The sequence below is a fragment of the Takifugu flavidus genome, chromosome 11, assembly GCF_003711565.1.
Source record: "Takifugu flavidus isolate HTHZ2018 chromosome 11, ASM371156v2, whole genome shotgun sequence".
Lineage (NCBI taxonomy): Eukaryota > Metazoa > Chordata > Actinopteri > Tetraodontiformes > Tetraodontidae > Takifugu > Takifugu flavidus.
In genome coordinates this window covers 15,104,780-15,117,710 of record NC_079530.1, presented here as the reverse complement: position 1 = coordinate 15,117,710, position 12,931 = coordinate 15,104,780, and the positions used below count along the sequence as shown (strand labels likewise).

General features: G+C 44.6%; 4 protein-coding genes across 5 annotated transcripts; 3 read left to right on the top strand and 1 right to left on the bottom strand.

Moving 5' to 3' along the window:
• Positions 1 to 561: 561 nt before the first annotated feature.
• LOC130533827 (DNA damage-inducible transcript 4 protein-like) lies at positions 562 to 1,856 on the top strand. The gene is made up of 2 exons (XM_057047536.1): positions 562 to 1,036; positions 1,155 to 1,856. The coding sequence occupies exons 1-2, from the start codon at positions 865 to 867 to the stop codon at positions 1,646 to 1,648; spliced, it is 666 nt and encodes a 221-aa protein (XP_056903516.1). The 5' UTR covers positions 562 to 864; the 3' UTR covers positions 1,649 to 1,856.
• A 349-nt stretch (positions 1,857 to 2,205) lies between these two features.
• On the bottom strand, positions 2,206 to 5,961 carry dnajb12a (DnaJ heat shock protein family (Hsp40) member B12a). 2 transcript variants are annotated; one of them, XM_057047532.1, is made up of 9 exons: positions 5,788 to 5,961; positions 5,247 to 5,424; positions 4,430 to 4,575; positions 4,184 to 4,348; positions 3,894 to 3,973; positions 3,707 to 3,819; positions 3,458 to 3,630; positions 3,212 to 3,354; positions 2,206 to 2,772 (listed from the first exon to the last, which is right to left on the bottom strand). In XM_057047532.1, exons 1-8 carry the CDS (start codon positions 5,918 to 5,920, stop codon positions 3,233 to 3,235), a joined length of 1,110 nt encoding a protein of 369 aa, XP_056903512.1. In that variant the 5' UTR covers positions 5,921 to 5,961; the 3' UTR covers positions 2,206 to 2,772; positions 3,212 to 3,232. The 2 variants fall into 2 exon arrangements, with proteins under 2 accessions (XP_056903512.1, XP_056903513.1); XM_057047533.1 differs by having other exon boundaries at positions 3,707 to 3,816.
• A 19-nt stretch (positions 5,962 to 5,980) lies between these two features.
• On the top strand, positions 5,981 to 7,783 carry trmt2b (tRNA methyltransferase 2 homolog B). Its single transcript, XM_057047531.1, has 2 exons — positions 5,981 to 6,964; positions 7,080 to 7,783. The coding sequence occupies exons 1-2, from the start codon at positions 6,038 to 6,040 to the stop codon at positions 7,692 to 7,694; spliced, it is 1,542 nt and encodes a 513-aa protein (XP_056903511.1). The 5' UTR covers positions 5,981 to 6,037; the 3' UTR covers positions 7,695 to 7,783.
• A 1,361-nt stretch (positions 7,784 to 9,144) lies between these two features.
• On the top strand, positions 9,145 to 12,644 carry scdb (stearoyl-CoA desaturase b). The gene is made up of 5 exons (XM_057047534.1): positions 9,145 to 9,531; positions 10,276 to 10,406; positions 10,578 to 10,783; positions 11,179 to 11,411; positions 11,618 to 12,644. Exons 1-5 carry the CDS (start codon positions 9,297 to 9,299, stop codon positions 11,815 to 11,817), a joined length of 1,005 nt encoding a protein of 334 aa, XP_056903514.1. The 5' UTR covers positions 9,145 to 9,296; the 3' UTR covers positions 11,818 to 12,644.
• Positions 12,645 to 12,931: the final 287 nt, after the last annotated feature.

Below are 12,931 nucleotides of genomic sequence, written 5' to 3'. Positions count from 1 at the left end.
TGCCTGCCTGCCTATCTATCTATCTATCTATCTATCTATCTATCTATCTATCTATCTATCTATCTATCTATCTATCTATCTATCTATCTATCTATCTATCTATCACAGATGTAGATGTCAGAACAGCTGTTTTGTGTTCATAAATAACGATTCAAAGTCATTTAATGGTCAAGCTGGTCATTAATTGTGCACATGAACTGTATGTGAGCTGTTATTGAGGTCGGAGTCCGACATAAATGCCAATATTTGCGAATTTATGAATTCCCTTTACTCGGGGCCAGAAACGCATCACGTTCGGGTTCCAGGTTTGCGAAAAAGCTGTTTCGAAATTTGATGTCAGCACTCACATTTCCGATCACAATTGTAACCAGACGCAAGAAGAACGTGTGATACGTGCCAGTCGGAGCTGAAGTCGATGAATCATCAGGAATAATTTACCATTTGCCAAGGCCCCGGGTTAAATACACACAGTATGTGTAAAATATGTATCTGTAAAATTATTCTGATGTAACAAAGAAACTGGAAGTCTTAGAAGTCCGCATGTTCCATAACTTTATTAAATGTAGATGAAAATATTCACGGCTGGAAGGGGGAGGCAGTCGCCAGTGAGGAGGGGGGGCGACCTTTCCCCCATCAAAGAATCCCAAAAGTTGCCAGGCAGGATAGTACGCTGAGAACGTGCGCTAAGATCTCATTGGCTGATAATTCCAGTGGGCGGGGCCTCCCGACTCGGGTATTTAATGCTTTGTTCCATTGTTTCCAGTGTTTTCCAGCTGGTCTGGGCCACAAGAGAGATCCCCCCACTCTCACAACAGTGCACTTTAAGGAAAGTAGGGATATATATTTCTAAATTTAAATACAAAGATGTCTTTTTCCTGCGACCAGTCCTTGGACGGCAGTTTTCCTCCGTCTCCAGCGGAGGACCGGCGCTCCAACCGGCTGTCCTGGGGCAGCCTGCTGCAGAGGCTGACCGAGCTGAAGGGGAACAATCAGAGAGCCACAGCTGATCATCTGAGCAGGAACAGCAGCCAAACTGGTGAGTCTTTATTCGACTAAAACTACACTTCTATAGTTTAATCATTTATGCCGACAGTTTAAATAATACTTTTTTGGTGCAGGAGACAAGATTTGATACATTTTTTTGTTTGCTTCAGGGTCTTTTGCAGACATGTCTCTGTCGGAGTTAGACAACAGTTTCCTGTGTTACCCGCTGGAGGAGACCCTGGCAGCAGAGGTTGCACAGCACATAACTCTGAGTCTTCAGGAGGCCTCCTCCAGCCTGGGCTGCACCAAGCTCATCTTATCCGATCTTCTGCTCCGCAACATCAGCCAAGAGCTGCTCCATCTGGCCTCCAATGAGCCCTGTGGTCTCAGGGGGGCGCTGATCGACCTCTGTGTGGACAGGGTGGACCTGGGCTGCCTCTATGCTGTGGACCAAATAGCAGTGGACCCCACGCTGGTCCCAACTTTTCAGGTGACCCTGGTACTGAGGCTAGATGCCAGCGGACTGTGGCCGAAGTTTCAGAAGCTCTTTAAGGGCAGCACTTCAACAAAGCACCAGAGCAGTCTGAGGCTGAGTACCAGCTTCAGGGCAATCAAGAGGAAACTGTACAGTTCAGGGGAGCTGCTCATTGAGGAGTGCTACTGACCAAGCACCCCACTCTTGCACATCAGTCTCTGACAGTTGTGAAAAATATGGTTAGAATGCATTGTATCATCAAGGCACTAGCATTATTGTTCAGTTTGTCCTCGTTCGATGCTCAAGTTTACCTGAAACCATTTCTCATGGCAGCTATTCTCCTGGTTACAGGTGAAACCTTTTATACTGTCTGACACAAATAAATTATTTTGTATTATTTTGCAGTGTTTTCTTTAAGCTTCCTCACGCAAACATGTGCATTTGTTACAGTTCCAAACAAGTCAAAGGGCAGCTATTTAATTTAAAATAAAGCAGGCAAATATCTATTCAAGTATTTTAACCACAAATGACACACTCTTCTGTCTTCTCAAATAGTCAAAAAAGACATAAAAGTTAGGGTGAAACATCCCATTAGTGTAAATTTGCATCCATTCCAGCCTGGAGCACATCTTCACCAACATGCTGATCCTATCGAGCCTGCGCTATTGTGCAGGGACGGCGTCTTCAGAACTGCAGGCGACACTGAAGAAAAGCTGTGCATTAATTAAAAGACAGAGACACATTGATACAATTTTAGCAAGTTAATTTAATAAATATGGTTCACTTTATTTGTGCATTCGTTATTCAACACTTTATGTCCAACAGGCTACGAGCAAATTTGTATTAAATTATTTTAATGCCAACAAACCTTGCACTGTTTAAAGAAAGATGAATATTTACATTGGTAGGAACTATAAAAATTACACGCTATCCTCGTGAGTGGCTCAGACATCTGTCTCTGACAAAGCCAGAGGGTCTCAGAAAACGATAAAGGGGGAAAAAAAGACTTGAACGCTGAATGCTTATCTTAGCAGCTTTGTTTGCTGTTCAAATAGATTACTACACTCTTCCTTTCCCCCGCGATTGCCGAGCCGACTCTCGACATCTCCAGAGATGCTAGAGTAGGAAAATGTCAGCTTCTCAAAAGTTCTACAGGAGGCTGATTTATCACCGAGTAGCAGAGAGGTTCCCTGATGAGGCCTGCTGCCCACGTCACGTAAGGCATTTCTAAATCTCTTCATCTGCGGCATAAAAATGCTCCAATTTCTCAGGGCTCTGACAGATTTCTTCACATTAGCCGAGTATCAACACACCTAAAAAGAAAAAAAAGGGAAAATAATTCGCTGATTAATCACAGATGTGCAGTCAGTTAAATATTAAAGCAAAGGGTAAAATGGAACTTGGACGAAAGAGACTATTTGAATGTGCGTCAACAGAACGCTGGAACTCGAGGGATGAGTGCGGAGTGGAAATGGGCGGAGTCATTCTTTGCAGATCTTGCAGAAAACGTGTCCTCGCTAATCATATGCAAACAATCAAAATAAGCTGTTGATTACATTTATTGATGTCTTCTTATGGTCAAAGTTTGTTACCACAAGCAGATGGATTTGTTTAAAGATGTCCTAATGAGGCTACAAGGTTGACAAAAAGGTTAGCTATTAATAATAATGTCAGAATCAAAGTGTTCACACAGGTACAGAATATTTATTAACCAAATTTGCTTATTTAAATTGGGTGTCTGTGGAATCTTACCTATACAAGTGAACGTGGTTTCTAACCATCCAGCATAGTCTGAACCTCAGACAGTCTGGAACAGCTCGGAGTGGTCATTCTTTGTGCCTTCTTGTACAAATCAGAGTCCCCAAAGTAACGAGCACGATACAATAAACCTTCCTCTGGAAATACAAGATGGGAGTTCTCAGCCAGCTATTCATTCAGTGTACACGAACCATCCAATCAAATGACCGACAAGACAAATCTCGTGTTCTTTAAACTCACTCTGCTGTTTCTCCTTCCAGCAGTTGTTCCTGAGGTTAGAAATATAGTCTTCTTCTACATTTCTCTCAACATTCTTTAAGTTATTCCCAGAAAATTCCTCGTTGAAACGATCTCCCACGTAGAAAGGCACCTTCAGGTGTGACGTGTGCCTTTTGTGAATGTGTCCAGTTGACCTAATGCATCAAGACAAACACCATTAGAGAACAGACACGGCCATCTATTTTCACCCACCTCCGGAAAAATACTCACGGGTGGTAGCTAAGGCTGTAAGGAGGCTGCGTGACCATCAACTGACTGAGAGCGGAGACAATTATGAGGATTAGGATGGGCATCAGCTGGAAAAACAGAGCCAAACCTCCCTGCTTGGAGCGGAAAAAAGAAATCACATCAGTTGATGTAAGAACTGCAGAAACCCACTGCAGATCATTTCACGTACGTCTCTTTGTTGTTCTCTTCTTTCTTGCCTATTGTGATGTGCAAAGTGCATTCTTCCATTTCTATAAACATGTACATTACCTAAAAAGAACGGCAGAATGTTACGATCAAAAGATGATTCAAGAGGAATTAAAAGCAGATGCTTTAAACATAAATAATCAGTGTGAACTATTATAATATTATGGCCATCCAATGATGGGATTGTTTCTGTGGTACCACTGAAGATACATTAAATGAGGACATACATCTATTTGCTACTCTTTCACTTCAACGTTATTTTTCAGTGCTTACTTGAAGGGAAGCCTCCCCCAAAGAACATGTTAAAGAGGTCCTCCGGAGAAATATCTGCTTCAAAATCTCGCCTGTGTCTGCTCGGGTTTGATCTCTCCTCTCCATACTGGTCGTACTGCTTTCGTTTCTCATGGTTACTTAGAACAGCATACGCATTACCGATAGCTGAAAGTCACACACACAAAAACACAATGAGCATGTTTACATTTACACATGGACCAATAGTGGTGAATACCTTTAATTTACCTTTAAACGCCTCTGTGGCTCCAGGAGCGTGATTTTTATCAGGGTGAAATTTCAAAGCAAGCTTTCTGTAAGCCTTTTTCAGATCCTCCTCAGAGGAGGATTTTTCAACTCCCAGAATTTGGTAGTAGTCTTTACAGCTCTTAATTCTAAAAGAAAAAAAAAAACACAACAAAAAAAATGCATTAAAAGGGTTGGCAACATACATATTTTCAATTTTTGCTAAAATCAGTGACAATCATATCACAGTATAAAGAATATTTTTGACTTTATTACAATGTGATTTGAAAATATGAACCATTACTGTATTTCAAATACCGATGAACACTGTCAAATTAAAATAGGATTTACTGTCAGTAAAATTCAGAAAATGTGAATGAATTAAAAAAAATTAAAAATCCACACAAAGCGAAACTGTAAACTTGTTAACATTTGGCTATTTTAGTTTGGTTAAAAGAACAATAAGTTCTAGATTAAACAGAGAACAGGTGATAACTTCTTGTTAATGAGTGAGCATATCTACAGTATCTGGAACACTAAAAGCCAAGCCTAACCTGATAGCGCATGATATGGCAAATATGGAAGACGCCTAGAAATAACTAAAGTCTCCAGGATTTGGAAATGAACGTAGAGCCAATTTTGGTTTCTTAATGATCACTAAAGGTAAAAGGAAGATATGTTCTTTGATCGGCATATCATATAATTAGGAAAGGCTGTTTCTCGTCTCTCCAGGTTCTTCATTGCTATGGTCAATCTAAAGTAGGACATTTTGATACATCTTAAACCATAACAGCAGATACACTAACTTGTGTGCACTAACTTTCTGACAGCTTCCAGCTGCTCGGCAGTGTACGGTTTCGATGACTCTGTAGCTCCCTGTGCGGACACATGAGGATCCTCTCCGTGGCCTCGGTGCCTCATTCGGGGCCCGTCCCCGTTTACATGACTGCCATTCTCACCCGGAGGCTTTCCATTCTGCGCTAACGACTCCAATAAATCTGCAGACAAAATTGGAGCCGCGACACTCACAACCTGCTACTTGGTTTTGCTGTCAAATTAGTTTTTTCCACTAGCATTAAGAGCTAAAAGTTAGCACTCATGTTAGCTGCAAGCAAATGCGTCAATGATGTAGGCCAAGACAGATTGAATAGTAAATGTGAACGCCAAACACCAAAATAAGATTTTACTTCAAATATCTGACAGAACGCGAAGACGCGAGGCTTAAAAACTACAAATGCCAGTGTCGGCATGAGCTGGTGTAAAGATAATACGGTCTATGCTAACGTTAGCTGGATCGGCCTCAGGAATGGCCCATTAACTAATATATTATACCCGTCGACACAGGTCTATAATCGACGTACTTTTGGCCTTGTCTGTTGGAAACAGTCGCTGTGCTTTCTCAAGAAATCTCCTTGCTTTTTCCTGCTCGTTTTTGGTGATCGCGTTTAGGGCTATTTTAATGCACCGCTCAGCTTCGTCCTTGTTTGAGTCCATCACGGAAATGTTTACTTATCAGGACGCACATAAAAGACGTCAGCAGCGAGCGTCTCCTGGATTATACGTAGCAGCAACGCGACGGCTGTTCAGAGCGGACATAATCGACCGAAAATAATGAACAGAACATTTTATGTTGTTTTTTTTAAACGTAACGTTGACAGACGCTTGCAGGACCTTCGTCTGGCAAACTTAAGAATGAATTTGTCGGCTAACATAAGTTCGTTTTTTTATAAACACAGATCTCTGTCAACAAGACAACATTGTGTGTTGTTTTCAACGACTAACTCTTATTTCAATGTCCTTGAGAAACCTTTGTCAAAACATCGTCACAAGAAGGTTCAAAGGATTGATGGCGGTTCCTGGGAGGAAAGACTGGCTGATGTGGTCACCCCTCTCTGGAGGATGAGTTATGAGGAGCAGCTTGATCTGAAGCAGAAGCAGCAGGAAAACATACTTAGACAGCTTAGTGGTTATCTTTTAGAAGACTTTCAACCACACGCCTCGTCACATCTGAGAAATAAACTCAACTTCCCGGTGCTGCCTATCCTGCCTTCGCCACATAAGGACGGATACCGAAACAAGTCCACATTCTCCGTCAACAGGGGAATTGATGGGAACCCCAAAACAGTAGGATTTTACGTTGGCACTGGGAAAAAGGGAAACATTGTCTGCGTCAATGGAGACCACCTCCTCAACATGCCGGAAAAGCACAAACTGGTGGCCAGGTGCTACCAGGACTTCATCCGCCTCTCTCCTCTGGAGCCCTGTTTGCTCTTCCACACAGGGGGCCACTGGCGAGAGATCACAGTGAGGACCAATAGGCAGGGCCACACCATGGCGATCGTCTACTTTCATCCACAGACGCTCTCGCCAGCGGAGGTAGCGCTCCATAAGGCTGACCTGGTGGATTACTTCACACGGGGTCCTGGGTCAGTTTGTCAGCTGGACTCGCTGTTTTTCCAGGAGAGCACCATGACTCGCACCACTCATGAGGAGTCCCCCTACCAGCTCCTGCATGGGCAGCCACACATATATGAAGAGGTAACACTGGTTTCTACTGGCAAACTGCTGGTTTGTATCTCTAAATTGCAGTTTGGTAGAAAACCATTGTAGCACCTGCGTTAGGGATGTTAACTCATCTTTGTTTCCTCCACAGGTGCTCGGTTTCAAGTTCCGTATCTCTGCCGATGCCTTTTTCCAGGTGAACCAGGTGGCGGCCGAGGTGTTGTACAGTGCAGTGAGAGACCTGTGTGTCCCGCAGCATTCAGTCCAAGAAAAAAGAACCAAAGTTGGGACACTCCTCGATGTGTGCTGTGGGACGGGTGCCATTGGTATAACCACCTCTCCCAGAGTGGACAGAGTTATTGGCATAGAGCTCGTAGAACAAGCGGTAGAAGATGCTAAACACAACGCAGCCCTCAACGATGTGCCGAACTGTGACTTCATCCCCGGGAAGGCGGAGGTGGTGCTGCCTGGACTTATGTCTCAGTTTGGCTCTGGAGGCCCCGTGGCAGCAGTGGTGAACCCTTCTCGTGCAGGGCTACATCACAAAGTGGTCCGTGCGTTACGAAACCAACCAGACATCCGCAGGCTGGTCTTTGTGTCCTGCAAACCAGACGGGGAGGCCATGAGGAACTTCAGGGAACTTTGTTGCGCTCCCGATTGGCAGAAAAAGCTCATAGGGGAAGCATTTTCTCCAAGCCTGGCTCTGCCTGTGGATATGTTCCCACACACTGCTCATTGTGAACTGGTGCTTCTCTTTGAAAGGTAGTTTGAATTAGCGCTTGGTCGTTTTTAAACTGTTTGTTGTTGCTGTATTATATAGCTTGGTAATAAAAACCACATGAACATCCAAGAGAACTGTAATGTTGACCTTGATTCTTGGGTCTCTGGCTCAGTCGGGAGGTTGGCACGGGTAAATTTGACCAGCGTATGCAAAGTCTATTATCTTCTGTTTGCTCTGGCTGCTCTAGAGTCTGTCTGCTCCATCTGTGTTCACCTCCATCTGATCCCAGACTACACCCTCCGGCACTGTTGCCTCACAGTGCCTCAGCAGTTCTCTAGTAATGTTGCCGGTGTGAGATGTGCAAATTCTTCCTCTCTCGTAGGTGGCTCAGCTTTCCTCAGATAGATGTTTTTAAAACAGAATTAAATTAGCAAAATCAAGCATAAAGTACTTCAACATACAGAGTCATACACTGTCTATCAAAGAGCAATTTTTCAGTGCGCAGTATAATGATCCATTTATGCACATTTTAGGAGTTCTAACCAGCTGAAGTAATGTGTGGATGGTGACCTTTAAAATAGCATCTATTCACGTTGTTTATGTCAGCAAAGAATGTTCTGGGTGAAGCACAAGAGGTTTTAAGGGCTAACAAATTGAATCTGCTCACCTGGAAGGGAAGAAGAGGCCATTATATTTTGACATGCAGTGGCGACAATATCACTCTAGATGGCGCCATTACTGCGCCCATCCTTTTTAGTCTCACCATTTTGGTTCAATACAGGTTAAATTGTGTGTGTGTGTGTGCGTGCGTGTGTGCGTGTACGTGTGTGTGTGTGTGCGTGTGTGTGTGTGTGTGTGTGTTTTCTCGGGGTTTACTAAAGTTTAGATGATCTCATACATTACAACATAGATCCTGCTCATGGGTCAAACTACAACATTCTGTTACAGTATTAGTATTATCGCCATTTCTTTATCTTCTTAGCAATTATTTATCAAATCAGAAAATATTATTTGTATTTACCGCATTATTTTACACCATCGTTTTAACTGACGCGCATTTTTGGCCTTTGACATTTAACATGTGATCATATGATGGAAGGATGAGGACAGAGGGTGGGAGGAGGTGGCGTCGGGTCTTTACTGTCAATTTCCAATTTTTTAATCTCGACCATCGCAGAATAAACACATTTCCCAAGCAAAACAAACAATCCGCTTAACCAATCTCATCAGAAAAAGTGCGCAAAAACGGTCCAGCTTAATTTTATTCGCATTATTTAATTATATGGTGCATCATTTTTTAATGAAATTTAAATGTTTGTGGATCCTATGGCTCCCCCCGCCTTTTTTTACGGGGGAGGGACGGAACCCATACGAAGAGGATCTGGTGACTTTTGCTTTACAGGGAATAAAAAGGCGACCTGTGCCCAGGTCAGCGGGGTCACGCCAACAGCCAGCGGTGACATAACTGCGATGATGCCACGCGTGCAGCGGTGGCACGCTCCCTCAGCCCACCTCGCTCGGAGATTTAAGCGCAGACTGCAGCGTGCACGCAGCCCCGCCGCCGCACTCGCTCTCCGCTCCCTTCGTGCACACAGCCGCACTTGACCGAGCAGCATTTCTCCTTCACCCCAACCGATTCCGAGCGACATGACCGAGACGGAGAACCGGAATCCGCACGCTGCCAGGCAACCGAACGGCGGTGCCATGGCGGAATCGTCGACGGTGGAGGATGTTTTTGACGACACCTACAGAGAGAAAGACGGACCCAAACCTCCGAGGAGGCTGGTTTGGAGGAATATCATACTAATGAGTCTCCTGCACGCCGGCGCGCTTTACGGACTGGTTCTGCTGCCCTCCGCGTCCGGTTTAACTCTTGTATGGAGTGAGTATTTGCTGCACACTGTAGCAGGCTTAGCACTGCTTTCTCTTACCCACAGCAGAATGTGCTGATGCTGGTGATCGGCGCTGGTGTCTGGTCTGTGCTGGAAGCGCGCGTGAGATTGAGAATGAGTCACCAGGGCCCTGATTTCCCACCATAACCCTCACATGCATCCATCCATGTGGAGGGATAGGAGCTCAAAGCTCATTTAAAGTGTCACAGCTTTTTGGGGCTGTGTCTCACATTAGGAGGGTGATTAATTGCAGTGGTAACAGTCAGAATCATTAGAATCTGTACCAGTACCAGACCACGGGGGCATGACTTGAATTCCTCAACAGTCCCAACTTTGTTTCCACTCCGGCGCTGCATAATTTTGCCCCGTCTCTTTCTGAAATGCTGAGCTTGTGCGTTATTTCACCGGGAAAGACAAAGCACAATCGGCATCCCCACAGTGGTGCTATTGTGAGCCACGCGGCACCACAACAGAATCCTCTCTGCCAGCCAGAACCTCTGGCCCAGCTCCTTTGGGGCTCCTCCAGAGACAGACACAAAATAAAGGTGTGTGGGCAGACCTGGCCCACCCTCACCCTAACCAAGCAGCCCGTCTCCAAACATGGCTCAATCCCTGAACAGAAGCCTGGCTGTCATGGAAAGAACACGTTGTCCCAGGGCCTCTCAGCTCTCTGGGGTGCGCGCTGAACTGCTTCTCTGTGTAACACCTGTCCTTTCCACCTCTCTTCCCCGCAGCTGCCGTTTGCTACCTCGTCAGCGCTCTCGGCGTGACCGCCGGCGCGCACAGGTTATGGAGCCACAGATCTTACAAGGCTTCTTTCCCCCTGCGGGTCTTCCTCGCCGTAGCCAACTCCATGTCTTTTCAGGTAAAAACGTGAAACGTCTGTTGTCTCTTGTGCACTGATTGTGCACTAATTAGGTAGCTAGTTGACAGACTCTCACGAGTGGGCGGCTGCAGTATTTATCGACAGATCGCAGTCGTTAATTTGTTGACCTGAAACCCACGCAATCCCCTCCTCTGCCCCCCCCACGACCAGAACGACATATTTGAGTGGGCCAGGGACCACCGTGTCCACCACAAGTTCTCCGAGACGGACGCAGACCCCCACAATGCCAAACGGGGGTTCTTCTTCGCCCACATCGGCTGGCTGCTGGTGCGCAAGCATCCGGACGTGATCGAAAAAGGGAAGAAGCTGGACCTGTCCGACCTGAAGGCCGACGCGGTGGTGATGTTCCAGAGGCGGTGAGCAAATATTGGAATTCATTTGGGGTTTACCTCAGCTGTTGACACACAGGACTCCGCGTCAGGACTCCGACTCTTGTCATTGCTCAACTATGTTGCCGTTCTGGATGATCTCCCAGATTTCCACGTTTTCTCTCAGGCACAGGGGATTAACGGCGGGCAGAGCCGTCCAATCCCAGTCCCCCGTCATCTGTGGACATTCAGCTAATGATGCGGGGGAAGATAATGTGTCAATACGACTGAGTTTTGGGTACTTTTAACACAATGGATGTATAACGATGCTAGTAATTTAGCAATATTGCTTCTCCTTCCAGATTAAATCTGGCCCTTTTTCCTCACAGATGACTGTGGAAAATCCAAAAGACACCTTAATCGGAGATGATCTCTGATTTCAGGCACTACAAGCTCTCTGTGGTGGTCCTTTGCTTCCTGCTGCCCATGCTGGTGCCCTGGTACTTCTGGGGCGAGTCTTTAGCAGTGGGGTACTTTGTTCCCGGCCTCCTGAGGTACAGCCTGATTCTTAATGCCACCTGGCTGGTCAACAGCGCTGCTCACATATGGGGCAACAGGCCCTATGACAAAACCATCAACCCCAGGGAAAATTTTATGGTCGCTTTGAGCGCCATCGGTGAGAAACCTTAAACTTCACATCTGCGTTTGTGTGTCGTCTGAGGGATATTTTAATTCACATTTTTCCCTCTTTCAATTGTGGTAATCCAGATTTCATAGTTTCTTTTTTCTAGGTTGTAACATTTTTACCATCATGCTGTATTATTGTAGCATTTGCATGGATCCAACAAGTTTTAAGCCTTATTTCTTTATATTTCTTGTTAGGAGAAGGCTTTCACAACTACCATCACACATTCCCCTTTGACTATGCCACCAGTGAGTTTGGATGCAAGCTCAACCTCACCACTGCCTTCATAGACTTTATGTGCTTCCTGGGTCTGGCGAGAGATCGCAAGAGTGTGTCGAAGGACGCCATCCTCACCCGAGTGCAGCGGACGGGTGACGGCAGCTACAAAAGTGGCTGAAGAACACGAACCCACGCCAAAAAAAAGGGTTTGACTGTAGCAGCAGGTGGGGGGATGGGGAATATCATGCTTCTGATTATACGCTGAGCCTCTTCCAGAAGCTAGTAATGAACTCGTGTGGATCCTTTTTTCCTGTTTTTGAAGCATTCACTATCACGTGGCTTCACGCGCAAACACAGCTTTATCACAGTAATATATAAGGGACGGTCCGAAGGAGTTTCAAAGCAGCAATTCCCGAATGATTTTACTGTTCAGCTTATTTAATGTGCTATTTATTGATGGTCTTTGGCACTTTGAAGGCTGTAGGGAAGCTTGTGTGGTTTCTCTACGAGAGACGTTCAGAGATTTGGGCTCTAATTTAGAGTTTAATTCCACTGGATCTTGATATATGTTTTTATTTTGTTTGTTTGTCTGTCTTTTTCTCCCATTAAATACAATCTGAACTAGATGGAAGCACATGACCAAACCAAAAATAATAGTAATAGTTGTTCTTATCATGATTATTATTGTTAATGACCTCCAAAACCAGATATACTTTTGCATTTCAACATATCAGAAATCTTGTAAAGATGCCTTATCAGAGATCAATATCTGTTCAAAAAGTATATTTCCCAGCTTTATGTTGACTTCACTTTAAACATTTTGAAGTTTAAATGCCTTAAAACTGGCACATTTATCAAGCGAATGTTTGACCCTCTACTTGTACATGTACAATAAATGAATCCAATTTTCTACTTGTCAGAAATATATTATAGTGTATGTTGCTGTTTTGTTGGAATTCTGTAGTGCTACTTGTTTGTAGAATGAATAAAAAAACAAACATAACAGCTTTTGTTTCAATGATTATTGACGGCAGCCCTGACAAAATGAGTGAAAGCCGCTGTGAACTTTACAATTAAGTTTGTTGTGACCTTTGACTTCAAGATGTCCTCCAACTTGAATTATTCAGTCCAAGCTGACTTTTGAATTTGCAAAAAAAAAGAAGTCCATCAAGACATTCCTGGAATTCTGCACAGACAAGCTTGAGAATACCTTAGGGCCAAAGCGAGAGTGACCTTTCACCTATGACCTCCACACTCAGTTCATGCTTGAATTAGGGTAAATATTTCTACAA